The sequence below is a fragment of the Pongo pygmaeus genome, chromosome 19 (assembly GCF_028885625.2).
Source record: "Pongo pygmaeus isolate AG05252 chromosome 19, NHGRI_mPonPyg2-v2.0_pri, whole genome shotgun sequence".
NCBI lineage: Eukaryota > Metazoa > Chordata > Mammalia > Primates > Hominidae > Pongo > Pongo pygmaeus.
The window spans coordinates 48,607,464-48,627,217 of NC_072392.2; the positions used below are offsets into that span (position 1 = coordinate 48,607,464).

Below are 19,754 nucleotides of genomic sequence, written 5' to 3' on the forward strand. Positions count from 1 at the left end.
GAGAGAAGGCATCCCTGTCTTGTGCCAGTTTTCAAAGGGAATGGTTCTACTTTTTGCCTATTCAGTATGATATTGCCTGTGGGTTTGTCATAAATAGCTCTTATTATTTTGAGATACGTCCCATCAATACCTAATTTATTTAGAGTTTTTAGCATGAAGCGTTGAATTTTGTCAAAGGCCTTTTCTGCATCTATTGAGATAATCATGTGGTTTTTGTCTTTGGTTCTGTTTATATGCTGGATTACGTTTATTGATTTGCGTATGTTGAACCAGCCTTGCATCCCAGGGATGAAGCCAACTTGATCATGGTGGATAAGCTTTTTGATGTGCTGCTGGACTCGGTTTGCCAGTATTTTATTCAGGATTTTTGCATCGATGTTCATCAGGTATATTGGTCTAAAATTCTCTTTTTTTGTTGTGTCTCTGCCAGGCTTTGGTATCAGGATGATGCTGGCCTCATAAAATGAGTTAGGGAGGATTCTCTCTTTTTCTATTGATTGGAATAGTTTCAGAAGGAATGGTATCAGCTCCTCCTTCTACCTCTGGTAGAATTCAGCTGTGAATCTGTCTGGTCTTGGACTTTTTTTGGTTGGTAAGGTATTAATTATTGCCTCAATTTCAGAGCCTGTTATTGGTCTATTAAGAGATTCAACTTCTTCGTGGTTTAGTCTTGGGAGGGTGTATGTGTCCAGGAATTTATCCATTTCTTCTAGATTTTCTAGTTTATTTGTGTAGAGGTGCTTATGGTATTCTCTGATGGTAGTTTGTATTTCTGTGGGATCGGTGGTGATATCCCCTTTAACATTTTTTATTGCATCTATTTGATTCTTCTCTCTTTTCTTCTTTATGTGTCTTGCTAGCAGTCTATCAATTTTGTTGATCTTTTCAAAAAACCAGCTCCTGGATTCATTGATTTTTTGAAGGGTTTTTTGTGTCTCTATCTCCTTCAGTTCTGCTCTGATCTTAGTTATTTCTTGCCTTCTGCTAGCTTTTGAATGTGTTTGCTCTTGCTTCTCTAGTTCTTTTAATTGTGATGTTAGGGTGTCAAGTTTAGATCTTTCCTGCTTTCTCTTGTGGGCATTCAGTGCTATAAATTTCCCTCTACACACTGCTTTGAATGTGTCCCAGAGATTCTGGTATGTTGTGTCTTTGTTCTCGGTGGTTTCAAAGAACATCTTTATTTCTGCCTTCATTTCATTATGTACCCAGTAGTCATTCAGGAGCAGGTTGTTCAGTTTCCATGTAGTTGAGCAGTTTTGAGTGAGTTTCTTAATTCTGCATTCTAGTTTGATTGCACATGTCTGAGAGACAGTTTGTTATAATTTCTGTTCTTTTACATTTGTTGAGGAGTGCTTTACTTCCAACTATGTGGTCACTTTTGGAATAAGTACGGCGTGGTGCTGAGAAGAATGTATATTCTGTTGATTTGGGGTGTACAGTTCTGTAGATGTCTATTAGGTCCGCTTGGTGCAGAGCTGAGTTCAGTTCCTGGATATCCTTGTTAACTTTCTGTCTCGTTGATCTGTCCAATGTTGACAGTGGGGTGTTAAAGTCTCCCATTATTATTGTGTGGGAGTCTAAGTCTCTTTGTAGGTTTCTAAGGACTTGCTTTATGAATCTGGGTGCTCCTATATTGGGTGCATATATATTTAGGACAGTTAGCTCTTCTTGTTGACTTGATCCCTTTACCATTATGTAATGGCCTTCTTTGTCTCTTTTGATTTTCGTTGGTTTAAAGTCCATTTTATCAGAGACTAGGATCGCAACCCCTGCCTTTTTGTGTTTTCTATTAGATTGGTAGATCTTCCTCCATCCCTTTATTTTGAGCCTATGTGTGTCTCTGCATGTGAGATGGGTTTCTTGAATACAGCACACTGATGGGTCTTGACTCTTTATCCAATTTGCCAGTCTGTGTCTTTTAATTGGAACATTTAGCACATTTACATTTAAGGTTAATATTGTTATGTGTGAATCTAATCCTGTCATTATGATGTTAGCTGGTTATTTTGCTCATTAGTTGATGCAGTTTCTTCCTAGCATCGATGGTCTTTACAATTTGGCATGTTTTTGCAGTGGCTGGTACCAGTTGTTCCTTTCCATGTTTAGTGCTTCCTTCAGGAGCTCTTGTAGGGCAGGCCTGGTGGTGACAAAATCTCTCAGCATTTGCTTGTCTGTAAAGTATTTTATTTCTCCTTCATTTATGAAGCTTAGTTTGGCTGGATATGAAATTCTGGGTTGAAAATTCTTTTCTTTAAGAATGTTGAATATTGGCCCCCACTCTCTTCTGGCTTGTAGAGTTTCTGATGAGAGATCAGCTGTTAGTCTGATGGGCTTCCCTTTGTGGGTAACCCGAGGGCTGCCCTTAACATTTTTTCCTTCATTTCAACTTTGGTGAATCTGACAATTATGTGTCTTGGAGTTGCTCTTCTCGAGGAGTATCTTTGTGACGTTCTCTGTATTTCCTGAATTTGAATGTTGGCCTGCCTTGTTAGGCTGGGAAAGTTCTCCTGGATAATATCCTGCAGAGTTTTCCAACTTGGTTCCATTCTCCCCGTCACTTTCAGGTGCACCAATCAGATGGAGATTTGGTCTTTTCACACAGTCCCATATTTCTTGGAGGCTTTGTTCGTTTCTTTTTATTCTTTTTTCTATAAACTTCTCTTCTCACTTCATTTCATTCATTTGATCTTCCATCACTGATACCCTTTCTTCCAGTTGATCGAATCGGTTACTGAAGCTTGTGCATTCGTCACGTAGTTCTCGTGCCATGGTTTTCAGCTCCATCAGGTCCTTTAAGGACTTCTCTGCATTGGTTATTCTAGTTAGCCATTCGTCTAATCTTTTTTCAAGGTTTTTAACTTCTTTGTGATGGGTTCGAACTTCCTCCTTTAGCTCGGAGAAGTTTGATCGTCTGAAGTCTTCTTCTCTCAGCTCGTCAAAGTCATTCTCCATCCAGCTTTGTTCCATTGCTGGTGAGGAGCTGCATTCCTTTGGAGGAGGAAAGGCGCTCTGATTTTTAGAATTTTCAGTTTTTCTGCTCTGTTTTTTCCCCTCTTTGTGGTTTTATCTACCTTTGGTCTTTGATGATGGTGACGTACAGATGGGGTTTTGGTGTGGAAGTCCTTTCTGTTTGTTAGTTTTCCTTCTAACAGTCAGGATCCCATGAATATATTAAAGGCTCTGAGAATTCTGCACTTAAAGAGCATGTTTAACCCAGCATTTCCAAAATACTTTTAACTATGAAACCCTTTTTCAGCACCTACTAATATTCAATAGAACAGTGGTTCTGTAAAACTCATGTTGAAGAACACTTACTATCACTTGTATGAATCTTAGAGTTCATAGAGAATATCTAAAATAGGCACCGAATAATAGCTAATCCCAGCTACCTGGGAGGCTGAGGCAAGAGCATTGCTTGAGCCTAGGAGTTTGAGGCTGCAGTCACAGCCTGGGCAACAGAAGAAGACCCTCTCTGTAAAAATATATATATGAAAAAGAAAGGAAACAATAATAAGTAAAAGTCATGCACGTCATCTTTTGTGGAATCATACTCAAAAACATATGAGTGTAGGACAAAAGAATATGATTAAAAAAAACTTGTTACATAATTTCATAAGGTCATTCCAGAGTCAAAACAAGTAGGTCCCATGTCCTTTTATATGTTCCTGAGTTAATCTAGAAACAACAAACAAAAACCTCAAAGCAGCAATTGTATGAAAACACTGTTTGAAAATATTATGTTTTTATATGCAAAAAATGTAATTTCTAAAGAGAACATATCACAAATCTTTACCTTCTGTTTCAGCAGCTTAAATTATCCTCAGAATACGAATTGAGTGGGAAGGACATCAGGTAACAAAGTAAAAGCCTTAGATTGCATAATTTAGCTATATCAAAATGGCAAAGGAAAAAATTCTACATATAGATGTAAATTCCAGACTTATAATTGTGGCAAAAAAGCACTCTTTTCTTCCACTTAAATTCATATAGTAATAGACAAACTAGATTATAGACTCTGTATTAGATAAACCCTCATCTTGTTTCTTCTATTATCCAAAACTAAAATCTTCAACCAAAGAAAAAAATCCCTAGCATTTGTTTTTCCCTAAACACTACAAGTGATCTGTCTATAGGTTTAGTCATTACCATAGGGGGCCACAGATAAAAGTTTATCTGGAGAGGCAGATAAGGAGAAAACACATTATGGTTGAGAGTAGCTATTTGCAGAAGTCTTTCACCTTAAAGGACATTTTATAATGTGGTTAATGGAAAGTGGCTGTTTCAGAGAGAATCTAAGCATAAAGAAGAGGGCTTTACTGAAATCCTATCAAGTTTATGCTGGCGTAGCCTTGGGATTGAACAGTTTCTAAAGTCGTATTTAAGCTACAGGGTGAACAAAGAGTATTTTGCTTTGAACTTGGAAATACAGGGACATGAATAAGAATGCTTCAGTTTTTAATCCAGCAGGACCCAGGTAAAGACATGTTCTCTGTCAGACATAAAATTGTCATTGCTGGAAAGATAGAGACATCAGGCATTTTTGTAGTAAATGACCTAAATCTTAAAACCATCCAACTGTCTTTGATCAACTGCTCTGATTATTAATTTGATTTCCCAGCTGCTTGATACTAAAGTGTACTAGATAGTGAATATGAGGACTCACTGACATAGTACATTCCTTTGTTATATTTACAAACTGACATTATAGCTTATACATTTTTTTTTTGCGTGGGTGTGTGAATCTGGTTAGCAAAGGTCTTTTCTTGATAGTCTGATCGACTCTAGGTATACTTATAAAATAGAGTTTCTAAATCTCAGAGTTCAGAACTAAACTCTGGAGTGTGGTAACCCACCCCAAGATACTGCCAGCAGTCTTTCCTTGATGACATTTATTTCATTCTAACTGTAATCAGCTGCTCTCTATTTTGTTAAAAAGCCCCTGTCACATTGATGACTGGGCACGGTGGCTCATGCCTGTAATCCCAGCAGTTTGGGAGGCCTAGGTGGGCAGATCACTTGAGGTCAGGAGTTTGAGACCAGCCTGGCCAACATGGCGAAACCCTGTCTGTACTAAAAATACAAAAATTAGCCAGGCATGGTGATGTGCACCTGTAATTCCAGCTATTGGGGAGGCTGAGGCAGGAGAATCGCTTGAACCCAGGAGGCAGAGGTTGCAGTGAGCCAAAATTGCACCATAGCACCCCAGCGTGGGTGACAGAGTAAGACTGCCTCAAAAAAACAAAACAAAAAACAAAACAAAACAAACAAGCCTCTATCACATTGAGTTGACCTCTTTCTTCTTCCTTATAATGTTCAAACACTGATTGTGATATAATAAGAAATACATATATTTACTCATTATCCCAGTTCCTGACACAAAGCTCTCAAAACTCTTGTGATTTTATGAGTGATAAGGGTTATAGAATCACCTTTTGTTATGATATTTATTTAGTCTTAGTCCCAGATTCCCAACATAAGAGTTTCTATCTGCTAATCTGATAACTGGTGACTAGGAGCTTCTAGTTTCAGGATTGGGGCTGGTTGCCAGAAAGACCAAGGCATGATTAGAGGGTTGGAACTTTCAGCCCCACCCCTTAACCTTCACGGAGGGGAGGTGGGCTGGAGATTAAGTTAATTACCCATAGCCAATGATTTCATCAACCATGCCTGTGTAATAAAACCTCCATAAACTCAAAATTATGGGGTTTGGAGAGCTTTGGGGTTGGTGCACACATCCACATGCTAAGAAGCCATAATCTTTGCCTTTTAATTGTGGTGTGTTTAGACCATTGACATTTAATGTGATTATCAATACAGTTAGGCTTAAATTTATCATTTTCAATTTGTTTTCTATTTGTCCCATTTGTTCTTTGTTCCCTTTTCCACATTTCTCTGCCTTCTTTTGCATTGAGATTTTTTTTTATAATTTCGTTTCTCTCCTTTGTTGGCTTATTAGTTATAACTTTTTGTATTGCCATTTTAGTGGTTTTTCTAGGATTTACAGAATACATTTATAACATATCACAGTCTACTGATAGTATATCACTTTAGGGTATAAAAACCATACAATAGTATATTTCCATTTCCCCCATCTTTGTGCTATTGTTATCATAAATTTTACTTCTACATATATTATAAACTCTCCGCTACTGTATCACTGTTTCTGTTTAAGTAGCCAATTGTGTTTTTTCATTTAAAAAATTCAGTAAAATACACACAACAAAATTTTCTATTTGGATCATTTTTAAGTGTATAGGTCAATGCTTCATTGGCATTAAGCACATTCACATTGTTGTGCAGCCATCACTACTATCTATCTCCAGAACTTTCATCATTCCAAACTGAAGCTCTATACCCATTAAACAATAACTCCTCAGTCTTCTCTTTCCCCAACCCCTAGAACTACCATTCTATTTTCTGTCTCTATGAATCAGATCATTCTAGGTACCGTATATAACTGGGATCATACAATATTTATCCATGTGTATCTGGTTATTTTTCTTAGTATAATATCAAGGTTCACCTTGGTTGTAGCATGTATTTATGGCTTTTTATCCATTGTATGGCTAAACCACATTTTCTTTCTTTCTTTTTTTTTTTTTTGAGACAGAATCTCACTCTGTTGCCCAGGCTGGAGTGCAGCAGTGCAATCTCAGCTCACTGCAACCTCCACCCCCCGGATTCAAGCGATTCTTGTGCTTCAGCCTCCCGAGAAGCTGGGATTGCAGGCCTGTGCCACCACGTCTGGCTAATTTTTGTATTTTTAGTAGAGACAGGGTTTCACCATGTTGGCCAGGCTGGTCTCAAACTCCTGGCCTCAAGTGATCCACCTGCCTCAGCCTCCCAAAGTGTTGGGATTATGGGCGTGAGCCACCATGCCTGGCCTATACCACATTTTCTTTATTCATTCATCCATCAATGGACATTTCAATTGCTTTCACCTGTTGGTTATTATGAATAATGCTGCCATAAACATTGGTATATAGTCAATTACCTTTTAAAGACATTTAAGTAAGAAAAGACATGTATTTGTCTATGTAACTACCACTTCACTTGCTCTTCATTCTTTGGTGCATGTCCACATTTTCATGTGGTATAATTTTCCTTCTGTCTGGATGATTTCCTTTAACATTTCCTATAGTGTTTATCTTCAGATATGTCTGAAAAAGTCTTTATTTCACTTTGGTTTTTGAAAGATATAGTTGCTGGGTATAGAATTCTAAGTTGTTGTTGTTTTTTCACCAGTACTTTAAAGATGTTGCTCCACTGTCTCCTTACTTGCATTGCTTCTGACAAGAAATTGGATGCATCCTTTCTTTGTTCCTTCGTGTCTTTTTTCTCTTTATTACTGGTATTGAGCAATTTAGTTACAATTTACTGTAGTATACTTTACTTCATGTTTCTTGTGCTTAACGTTTGTTGAGCTTCTTGGATCTATGTGTTTTAACATTTCATCAAATTTTGGGGAAATATCAGCCGTTATTTTAAAAAATATTATTTATTTCTCTCCTTCTCTCCTCTCCCTCAGAGACTTCAACTGCACCTATATTAGGCCACAGGAAGTTACCTAACAGCTTCCTGATGCTTTGTTTTAGCCTTTTATTTTTCTCTCTGTGTTTAATTCTGGGTAGTTTTTATTGCTATATCTTCAAATTCACTAGTTTTCCTTCTGCAAAGACTAATCTGCTGTTAATCCCATTGAGTATGTTTTTTCCTCCCAGAAATTGTATTTTTCATCTTTAAAACTTCATGCAGGTCATTAAAAAAAATCTTCCATGTGTTTATTTCACAGGTTAAATCTTTCCTCTAGCTTTTTGAAGATATGGAATACAATCATAATAATTATTTTAATGACCTTGTCAGTTAATTCTATAATCTGTATCAGTTCTGGGTCAGTTTGAATGATTAATTTTTTTTCTCCTTATGAGTTGTAGTCTCTTGTTTTATATGCTTGGAAACTTTTGAGTGGATGTCATATGTCGTGAATTTTACCTTCTGTGAGCTGGATATTTTTGTATTCCCATAAACATTTTTGGGCTTTGTTCTGGTTAGGTTACTTGGGAACAGTTTGATTATCTCTGGTTGTGCTTTCAAGATTTATTAGGTAGGATCAGAACAGTGTTTGATCAAAGGGTAGTTATAACCTCCTACTGAGGCAATCTCTTGTCAGTACTCTATTCAGTGCCTCATAAATCATGAGGTTTTCCAGTCTGGCTGGTGTGAACAGGCACTACTTGCAACCCTGTGTGAGTACTGGGCATTGTTGCCTATAACCCTTTGGGTTGCTGTTTACCAGCCTTGAGTTATTTCCTCATATGCACATATGTATGTGCTGATCAGTACTCAGATGAACAGTCAAAGTGAACTCTCTACAGATCTTCAGAGTTTTCTCTCTGTGCAACTCTCTCCTCTCTGATACTCTGCTCTGCAAATTCTAGCTGCCTTAGTCTCTCTCTCACTATTGAAAAGCTCTGTCTTTGTCTACTGGGCTCTGCCTGGGCTTCCCCCACTGCTCATCCTGGGACTGGAAAGTCTCTCAAGACAGAAAACTGGTAAATTGCAGGGCTCATCACCTCATTTTTTTCTTCATATTTCAGGGAACATTGTCTTTCCTTGCTTGATGTCTACTGTCTTGAAAACCACTGTTTCACATATTTTGTCCTTTTCTCTCCACATAGATATCTTTTTCCCACTTTTTTTTTTTTTTTTTTTTTTTTGTGATGGGGTCTTATTCTGTCGCTCAGCTGGAGTGCAGTGGCACGATCTCGGCTCACTGCAACCTCTGCTTCCCGGGTTCAAGCAATTCTCCTGCCTCAGGCTCCTGAGTAGCTGCGGTACAGGTGCGCACCACCAGACCCAGTTAACTTTTTTGTATTTTTAGTAGAGATGGGGTTTCACCATGTTGGCCAGGATGGTCTTGATCGCTTGACCTCGTGATCCACCCGCCTTGGCCTCCCAAAGTGCTGGGATTATAGGCATGAGCCACTGCGTCTGGCCTCCCACTAATTTAATATCAGTGTATATTACTGTGTACATACACAATTGATTAATTACCTATTCGTACATATTCACATTTTTTCCAGTTTTTCTGGCTGTTACAATGTACAAACCTGTACATCTCTCTCTCTCTGGGTATTTGTGCAGATATATTTGTAGGGTAAATATGGGTTGTGGAATTCTTAGATTAAGTGGTATGAGAATTTTAAATTTTGATAGATATTGCCAAATTGTCCACTATAAATGACTATATCTTATACTCCTACCAAAAATGTCTTCTTACATCCTTATAAACATTGGTTATTATCAACACTTTAAAGACTGCCAAATTTATAGTTGAAAAATCATATTTCATTATTTTGATCTGAATAGTACTGTAATTATCATTTTTTAAAAGATCTGAAATGAAGCACGTGTAAAATCACCTAAACTTGGGCCTTTATTATGAGGTAATTCTTTGATAATTTTCTTAATTCCTCCTTTGTCTATTGCCATATTTATGTCACTGTCTCTTCTTGGATCAACCTAGTCAATATTTTAAAAAAATTACAATTTCACTAATATTTTAAAATGTATTTGGATAATTCTACAAAATACTCTTTTAATGATAATTTCAATTCTTCTGTGTTCTTCTAAACAAGTATTTTAAGGTTTTTTTTTTAAGACTAGCTAAGTCCTTTGCCTTCCACTTCCCAACTTCCATTTGCCCAACTGCTATCATCTCCAGGTAAAGAGCAGCCCAAGTATCCTGCATCAGACAAGCAAATACATTCACAGCAGGTAACTTTTCCCTCACCTTCCAAATCTCAATATGCCCTACTCCTCTTTTTAAAACTCAGTTCTTTCTCTCCCAAACTCTGTTTTACAGAAATAATGTAGGTATAGGCTGGGTGCGGTGGCTCACGCCTGTAATCCCAGCACTCTGGGAGGCCGAGGCGGGTGGATCACGAGGTCAGGAGATCAAGACCATCCTGGCTAACACGGTGAAACCTCGTCTCTACTAAAGAATACAAAAAATTAGCCGGGCATGGTGGTGGGCGCCTGTAGTCCCAGCTACTCGGGAGGCTGAGGCAGGAGAATGGCATGAACCCGGGAGGCGGAGCTTGCAGTAAGCCAAGATTGCACCACTGCACTCCAGCCTGGGCGACAGAATGAGACTCCGTCTCAAAAAAAAAAAAAAAAAAGAAATAATGTAGGTATAAAAAGTACTAAATGACCATTAAATATGAAGCAGATATACAGCTGCTATGAAAGATACACATGCAGTGAAATACAAATCCCTGACTTCAAAGAGGTCCCCGCAATCTAGTTTTTTTTTTTTTTTTTTCTAGTTTTAAAAAGAAATTGGCTGGGCATGGTGACTCAGTCCTGGAATCCCAGCACTTTGGGAGGCTGAGGCAGGTGAATCACCTGAGATCAGGAGTTCGAGACCAGCCTGACCAACATGGTGAAACCCTGTCTCTACTAAAAATATAAAGTTAGCCAGACATGGTGGTGCATGCCTGTAATCCCAGTTACTTGGGAGGCTGAGACAGAAGAATCACTTAAACCTGGGAAGCAGAGGTTGCAGTGAGCCGAGATTACGCCACTGCTCTCCAGCCTGGACAACATGAGTAAAACTCCGTCTCAAAAAAAAAAAAAAAAAAAAGGTTATCACTTCCCTTAGGAAGGCTTTATAGCCTAACTGTAAAGTTGTAGTCACCTCAGCCATTCCTACGATGCCTCAGCACAGACAGGTCTAGTGAACTGATGATGAAGCTAGTTATGTACCTACTGTTATGTTTTATTACAGGCTTACTTAAGTGAGTTTCATCTGAATCAGTCTTTCCTTTCCAAGATGATCTGGTTTAAGCTTGCCTCACCTTACGGACATGACAGGAAAAGAGGACATTCATGTATTTGTCCTTCCGTTTCAATTCATTAGCAACAGGGACAAAAGTGCCTGAGGTCTGAGGTGTATCTGGCTTCTGAAAGAAAAAGGAAACAAGACAAAATGAGTATGCTTAGCATTTTAGAAGGAAAGGCAATCTTCAGTGTACTGCTTTATAACTACACTTACATAGTTTCACACATGCACTCTTTATCTCCTCACCCCAGATGGTAAGCTACTAAATGGTTGTTGTAACATCAAAGATCCTATAAAAATTTTAAAATAGGGAATGGGAGAGAGGATAAAGTGTAGCTCTGGGAATAATTAATATAAAGGTAGTAATTAAAAAATCGTCACTGAATGATGTAAGGGAAGGTTTAAATGGTCAAAGGCCAGGTTATAGAGTGTATTTAATACATATGGATACAACAGAGAGAACCCTTTTAAACACGGGAGAAACATCAAATACTGTACATTTAGAAGCAATAAAATGTTTTAGTATCTCATAGAAATTATTTAGTTTCTAAAAGTGTTTTATCCTTTCTGCAAGTTCTCTGGAGATATGTTCTTCTCTTTTTCTGTAGAGGAAGTAGAAGTAGATTTCACTTTGTTCCCTTGGACTTACTGAAGCAAGATAGTTGCCCTCCCAGGCCCTCTGGAGCCCGAGGTCAGCCCTTTGACCCTTCAACATTTCCATGGCTGCAACCTTTGCCCTGACCTGGGGCAGGTCTGAGGCCGGAATGCTCTTGATGAGCTGGGATGCTCTCCATCTACAAGTAAATAGACAACATGTATTAGACTTTAGAAATGCAATGCAATCCCATGCATTCTCTCTCTCTCTCTGGTTTTTTTTTTTTTTTTTTTTTTTTTGAGTCTCCCTCCGTCTCCCAGGCTGGAGTGCATGGCATGATCTCAGCTCACTGCAACCTCTGCCTCCCAGGTTCAAGTGATTCTCCTGCCTCAGCCTCCTGAGTAGCTGGGATTACAGGTGTGTGCTACCATGCCTGGTTAATTTTTGTATTTTTATAAGAGATGGAGTTTCACCATGTTGGCCAGGCTGGTCCTGAACTCCTGACCTCAAGTGATCTGCCTGCCTTGGCCTCCCAAAGTGCTGGGATTACAGGCATAAGCCACTGTGCCTGGGCTCCATGCATTCTCAAAAATAACTGAAGCTGTCATTAAGTGGAATGAAATCAAAGCACTGGCATGCTAAAAAAAGTAAAATGCCTCCAAAATACACACAGAAGTTGCTAAAATACATATCATTTTATGTAGACAGATCTTTCCTAAAACTTGCTTTGTTGTTTGTGTGTTTTGAAAGCAACTAGAACTCAGTGATACATGGGCTCTCATAATATTTATATTTAGGGCATAGAAAATTGGATTCATCATTCATTCATTCAACGAAGGTTTTCTAGGTGCCTGCTAAACTCCCAGTGCTGTTCTAGGCAGTGGGGGCACAGTAATAAGCAAAACAAAGGTCCTTTCTGCTAGGTGCTTGTATTCTGGAGAGAAGTGACAGATAGCAAATATATGAGTAAACATATAGTATGTAGGATGGTGAAGGTAAGGCAAGGAGGACCGGGAGTGTGGAAGAGGGAAGGAATGCGGAGTGGGTATGGTTTATATAGGGTGGTCTGGGCAGGCACCACTGATAAGGATAGATGAGCAGAGACCTACAGGACGTGAGGGAGCTGATCATACGGAGACCTGCACCAGAGTGTTCCAGAAAGAGAAGAGAACACAGCAAGTGCAAAGGCTCTGGGATGTGAGCTTGCTTGGTGCATCAGAGGAGCAGCGTAAGGAGCTGGGAGAGTCAGGGTCAGAATCCACAAAGCCATGAGACCATGATCAGGACTTTGGCCTTTCCTCTGAAAGAGATGAGAAGCCATTGGAAGGTTTGGAACAAAGATGGGACATGACCTGACTCATGCTTTAAAAGGATCATTGTGGTTGCTATAGGCTGGGAACAGGAAGACCTGTTAGATGGCTATTTCCGTAACACACATGCTAGAGCAAGGTGGCTTGGATCAGGGAGGTGGAGGTGGAGGTGGAGGTAAGTGTTGGTTCCGAATATTTCTGAAGGAAGAACAAACAGAATTTGACAATGGATTAGATGTGGGGGCCAGAGAGGATTTAAGGACGACTCCAAGATTTTTTGGCTAAGCAACTGAAGCTTAAACCAAAAATAACCTGTTCCTGATTGGGAAAAAACAGGTACAAGTTCTCCTATGCTCTTGGCGGCATCTTAGCCCTGCACGATGCTTATATCCTCTTTTCTGCCACAGGAGCTTGAAGTAGGGAGGTTGGAAGCAAACAGAGAACTTCCTTTTGATCAGACGAATAATCAAGGCCGGTTGTCCTCAAACTTGTTTCCATAGAATGAGATTTGACTAAAATGGAAAATTCCCACTGAAATAACCAAATAAATATGAAAATAAGGAAACATTTATAACACCACCAGAAAATGAGAATGTCAATAAAGTAGAAAGTGTAATGACTTTCTGGAAGATACAAAGCAGATGGGATCCAGCTGATGGGGAAGCGGCTCACTCAGGGCAGAGCACTCTACTCAGTGGAAGGAGAAAACCCCTCAGGCATAGATGAGAATCCTGAAGCCTGAAGTGGCAGGGACTGGTAGCAAGGGCAGGAGATGAAGGATTTTAAGGTGAGAGCTGTGCCTGTTCCCTGCACATGGAATGGCTGGCTGCAGTGAGGCAGGCCACATGTTGGTCAGAGATAGTAGGTTGCCAAGGCAACAACCATGAAGAAGTCGTGGCTCAATAGAATAGTGGAATCCTTTCTTTACTTCCTATGGACAACCAACACTCCAACAAGACAGACTGTCCTAAGATCATTCCAGAAGAGACTAGAAGAGTGACAGGCTTAGAGTAGTTGGTGGTCAAAGTCAAGGACACTGTGACAGGTGGGTCTTACAATACTCAGTGGCTTCCTAAGCAACTTCTCGAATCAGCCCTTGATCTCCAAATTTCATGACTGGTGGAGAGACATCTTTGCTCTGTCTACTGGTCTGTTTCCAGTCTACAAACCTGGTCAGCCTGTCCTGTCTTCACTGCCCACAGTGGCTCAGGACAAGGTCTGTCCCTGACTGACTCCAAAGGCCACAGAAGCACACTGGGGGATTCAGGACCTGACCTATACGACCATGGAGAAAGCCACCCATGCTTCTCATCCTAATCAAGCAAACTGCTGTCTATAAATACGTGTAGCCAACAACAGCTGCAGCCATAAAAATCACCAGCCTCAATGACATGAAAAGGGGACAAAGCTAGGCATGGAGAAAGCTCAATTGAAAAGAATTACTGTGAAGAACACAAGTGAACTTAAACATGATTAGATGCACATTGAGATTTTAGAAAAACAAACACAAGAACGCTACAATCACAATAGAATTCTTTAATACATCTCTCTCTGTATTCCACAGATCAAAAAATTCCTGATAGTGACTAGATCAGGGGTTGGCAAACTATAGCCTGTGCCAAATCTGGCCAATGGTCTGTCTTGGTACTGCCCACAAGCTAAGAATAGTTTTTACATTTTTACATGTTTACCAAAACCAAAACAAGAAGAATATGTGACAGAGACCATCTGTAGCCTACAAAGCCTAAAATACTTAATATCTGGCTCTTTCAGAAAAAGTTTGCAGACCCCTGGACTAGATGGACATAACCGGCAAGATTCAGTGTGTGTGCGCGTGCGAGTGTGCTTGTGTGCACGCACGTGTGCATATACAGAACAAATGTAGCAGACCTGTTATTTTCAAATGCCATTGATTATAAGGCCTGGGAAGGCTGGGACTGTCTTTCACATCTTTCTTGTTTGTCACCATATCCCTGAAACCTACATCAGTGCCTGCAACACAGCAGACATCCAGTAAGTATTTGCTAAATGAGTACATTGAATTTTGTACAAATCAGTCAATTCTAGACCACAAGTAAAACCTCAAAATCTAAAAAGAAGACTGTATAGGCTGTAGTGCAATCTAATCAAAATCAGTAACAATCTCCTGCAGCTCTTAAAAACCTTACACAGATCTTTATTGGCATGGACAGATCTTCAAGACTTATTTTTAAGTAAAGTCATATAGCCATACATATAATCTTGCCTGTATAAAAAAGAGGAAAAAAATGCCCAAATCATATGTGACTATGTAAAAAGCCTGCCAAGATTGAAAACTAATTATTTATAGTACTATATCTGAGAACTGAAGGTTGAGGTACTTTTGTTTTCAATAATTCTGTATTTTTTCTTCTTATGAGCAATTATTTCTTTTTTTAAAAAAGCATATGAGATATATATTAAAGAGTTTTCTTCCATGCATTTTTCTTTATCTTTTGATACCTTCCATCAATTATATTTAGAGCAAAATCTAAAGAAGATAACATCTGATTTAGCACAGAATTATACATTAGTTCTTGTACATTCAGCATATCAATTAGTTCAAAGTGTTCTTTATGGAGTATCATGATAAAATGACTATATTTGAGAAGAAGTAGCTTAGTTTATGTGACTAGATGGCTGTATCTAAGACAGAACTAAATATATCTGGTGTATACTGGCAATAAATAAGCTCAAAAAGCGAGGAGAAAGGACTTGGAATAACTACACACTCAGATCCAGGGCAGGTTATAAAAAAATAAAGACCAGTTGGAAAGGTACCAAATTTTACTTGGGTTTTTATTTATTTAAAAGACAGCTCGCTCCAAAAACAGTTATTTTCCCCTTTGGCTGCACTTTAAAATCATGTGGGAAACTTTAAAAAAGGACCTCTGCTTGGGCCCCACCACTCCAGCGCCATTAAACAGGACTCTCTGGTGGTAGGACCTGGGTGCTGGCATATTTCCTAAACTCCTTGTTATTCTAAGGTGCAGCAGAATTGAGAACCACTGCTTTGAAAGGATTAATGGATTTTCTAGTTTGAGTTATGTGTGGTGGTTTTATTTTTAGCTAATAAAAGTAAGTAGAAACAGCATGCTAGTAGCTTATCTTAACTATGGCTTGTGTCCAGGGGTTGTGGCACATTGCTGTCAGCTGCTACAGGAAAAACAAATTGTCAGTTCCTTTATTTTGAGGGGTAAGCAGATGCTCCTTGAAAGCCAAATCTACAAAACTGAAAACATAAGGTAAAGGTAAATGTCATAACAGCAAATAGCTGAGTCAATAGCACGGTCTCAGACTTGTGACTTTGCAAAGTATTAACTGTGCCACCATAAATGGATGCAGCACACAGCAACGCGTTCTTACCTATTGAAAATCGTCTGCAGGGCCTCCTCAAAACGGCGAAGAACTTTAGGAGGGCTTGGCCACTTCACGTGCTTCCCATAGTCTCGCATGGTCTTGACGCCATGGAAGCGTCTGGCCACCTCGTGGATGTACGACTTCACTTTGTAGCGCCGGTAGTACCTGATTATGGTCAGAGCTGCCTTGGTTCTTTTGTACCGCATGCGGGCCAGGGTGCCCCGCCACACCTTCACAATAGAGAAAGAAAAAGGAAAACATTATTGACTGGCTGAGTTGTGCATGGCTTTCATATTATAGCAGCTCCTCTACTTACAAACTCAACCAGGCAACTTGCAAGTGTGCACAAAATCAGGCAGAGCCAAAGCATGTCAGTTCCACCCGCCACCAACAGATGGCGTGGGGAGTCACGTCAGTCATTTTGTTTCAGCTGTCTAGCTGCTCATTATTCTACACTGAAGTGTGTGCTGAGCCTGAAGCTGAGTCCTGTTTTAACTTTACTGTCATGAAAAGAAGAAAGCCAAAATGCAAATATCTTTGGATAAATATTTTAGGAATGCTGAAGGGAAGCGAGATGAGTCAGAACATCATGCCATAAGCATCTATAGTTTTCTTGTGAAACCTAACTTTACATAGATTATACATGCTGGCCACTGGTGTAACGCCACTTTGGATTTACAAACTGATTTACACACAGCCGGTGCACCTCCTCTCCCGCGGCACTACGTAAACTCTCAAAGATTCATGGGTAAAGGGTAAATCAGATTACGTACTAATATCATGTGAATCTTTGTTAAAAGTTTTTCAGTGCTCACAAATCAATGACACTATATAAACGCCTCAATGCCAACTTCATCCAAGCATGGCAAAGTCAGAGATACTTATTTTTTTTCAGGATCCTTTGTCAGGTACCCATATTTCTCAACTTCTCAAGCAAAAACAAATTTGGTGCGATCGTCAATTAATCACTGGCTCTTCCCCTGTATATCCTCTCCACGACCACTTTACTCCTTCTTCCACAATATGGAAGTGTAAACCCCTTTCTTTCCCTTTCTGCTACCAGTCTCCAAGATGCCAAACAACCCTAGTTGCTTTCTTCGATGAACTCCTTGTACACATCGCCATCATGCTCCAGTATATTTATTGCTGCTACTAAAATAACCGTTCCAACTCTTAGGTTGATTGTATTATTTCCCTCCCTAGTCCCTGGCCTTTCAGAGCCAAGATTTTCAACCTCTAGTTCAAAGCCCACAGTATGGGTTCTGCAGACTCCCTCAGGTTTCTTTTATTTCTTCTTAAAAATCCCCATCTGTGCCCACCAATTCCTCTAAGCAAAACTTGCGCAATGCCTCATTTGACTCAGTTGTTTTAGGTTTGTCCTCATGCGGACTCCTAAAGTACACCATGTGCTTGCAGTGTTCTCCCTTTTCAGCCTGCTGCACAATACAGATTTGTTTGCACACTATGTGCAAGAAGATCATCAAGGGACCCCAATGGGTCAAGAAAAACCATAACATTTAAGGGAAACATGACACATGGGCAATTTGTGATGGTAATCTAGAGTTCACATATAAATAGAATGTTTAAAGACAATGAGGCAATAAAAACTAACTCGTCATCTCATGTGGCGTCAGTGCAGCAGCCCTTTTTAGTCAAAATGGCTCCCTTCCTTGTAGCCAAATCCACTGTACAGATGGCTTTGTTACGCCTCCACCCAAGTGCAAAAATAAAGCTCCCTTCTTTAGCATCTTGAAAAACCAAAAAAATACAATTACAGGGTGAAAGTATGTGATTTAATTTCTTAGACAAAACACATTTTTAAGTTTCCTACTGTTCGTTGCTTTTTTTTTTTTATTGGGAGGAATTTAAGACTCCTTGGAGCCACATCTGTAAAGGATATCAATCTTTAATTTTCAAGAAGTGTTTTATAGAGCTTCCTATTAGAATGTTTTTGGTTAGATTCTTTAGCAAATTGAAAAAAACATTTTATAAGTAAGTACTTTTTAAGTGGTAATTTATTTCTTTTACAAGAAACCTATTTTATAAAGGGGGTCTTTTTTTGACAACCTTTATAATTTCATCTGTGTTGGCTTATTTAGGTTTTTAATAGTTGAAAAAATCAAATAGCACAAAAACGCATATAAAAAAAACACAGTAGCCCTTCTCTTCACCCTTCTAAACCCACCTCCCTACCTCCAGTCTCAATCAACACAAACTATTTTAGATGCTCCTTCCATATTTACTGTCATATTTATAAATAATATGGCTAGGTGTGGTGGCTCATGCCTGTAATCCTAGCACTTTAGGAGGTTGAGGTGGGAGGATCACTTGAGCCTAGGAGTTCGAAACCAGCCTGGGCAACATGGCGAAACCCTGTCTCCACTAAAAATACAGAAAAATTAGCTAGGTGTGGTGGTGTGAACCTGTAGTCCCAGCTACTCAGGAGGCTTAGGTGGGAGGATTGCCTGAGTTCAGGAAGTTGAGGCTATAGTGAGCCAAGATTGCACCACTGTACACCAGCCTGGGTGATGGAAGTGAGACCCTGTCCCCCCCCAAAAAAAATACCCCCCCAAAAAACCACATATATTATGATTTCTTGGTTGATCCTTTTAGACACTATCCAAATCACGCAAGATGGAGATTTAGCTCTCCCACCATCATTCTTTCTTCTCGTTTACTTTCCCAATGATAGTTAAAGCATGTTTACATTACCTATATTAACTCTATTATATGTTGAATAATTTACATATTCAATATATATGCCACCATGCCTGGCTAACTTTTTGTATTTTTAGTACAGATGGGGTTTCACTGTGTTAGCCAGGATGGTCTTGATCTCCTGACCTCGTGATCCCCCCGCCTTGGCCTCCCAAAGTGCTGGGATTACAGGCGTGAGCCGCTGCGCCCGGCGATTGTGCTACTTTCTTTTTTTGTATGTGCAGATTTTTTGCCTCCGTCACTTGTCAGTGTGACCTGAAAACTGTTTAGTAAATGTAAGCCATTCTCTCTGTCTGCCATTTGCCCCCAAACAGTGCCTGATTTGATATTGTTTTATTCTTCCACCTATAATATGGACTGGTGTCCATGGTTTATACACCTTATCCAGTCATTCAGTTGCCTAAGAGGAGAGGAGAGCATGCAGGGGCTTTAAGTAACTGCTTTACTTCATTCTATGAAATAAATGCATCAGAGGTTTGCTTCACCAAATCTGGGTTGTATCGTAGGCTTTTGGCTTGTTATGGGGCCAAGTGTTCCTTTTTCATGTCTAGTGGAGCTTTTCCTTGGTTCAGCTGTAATAATCATTGCTTGCAGATGCTTTCCTCATTTTACACCCACTTATTGATATATCAGAGGCAGGAAAGATGGCAAACCTTGCCTACTCTTCTTGCTTGTGAAAGAAGTCTTCTTGATGAAAGAAAGGGTCCCCGATGAAGGTGTGGGGTATTCTAAGCCCTCCCTCTGGTACACCTTTATACTGAATGTAGCACCTTCAAAAGTAGTACGACTTTTCAGAATTTCCTCCTTGTACTTCTCCATGCTCCATTCTTCTCTTTGAAGAATATATCGATTTTTTAAAAGCATCTTCTTTCAATTTGGCCCAAGTTTTCTTTTTTGGATGACACTTCTC

General features: G+C 39.5%; 1 protein-coding gene across 4 annotated transcripts in view; it reads right to left on the reverse strand.

The window, feature by feature from the left end:
* The window catches only part of MYO1D (myosin ID), a 376,049-nt gene that overhangs the window by 149,398 nt on the left and 206,897 nt on the right, over positions 1-19,754 (reverse strand). For all 4 annotated transcript variants that reach the window (XM_063656158.1, XM_054459987.2, XM_054459991.2 and 1 more), the window contains 3 exons: positions 16,133-16,356; positions 11,493-11,637; positions 10,860-10,964 (listed from right to left, as the gene is read on the reverse strand). In XM_063656158.1, the coding sequence (XP_063512228.1) occupies positions 10,860-10,964; positions 11,493-11,637; positions 16,133-16,356 (474 nt within the window). The remainder of the gene's footprint in view (positions 1-10,859; positions 10,965-11,492; positions 11,638-16,132; positions 16,357-19,754) is intronic.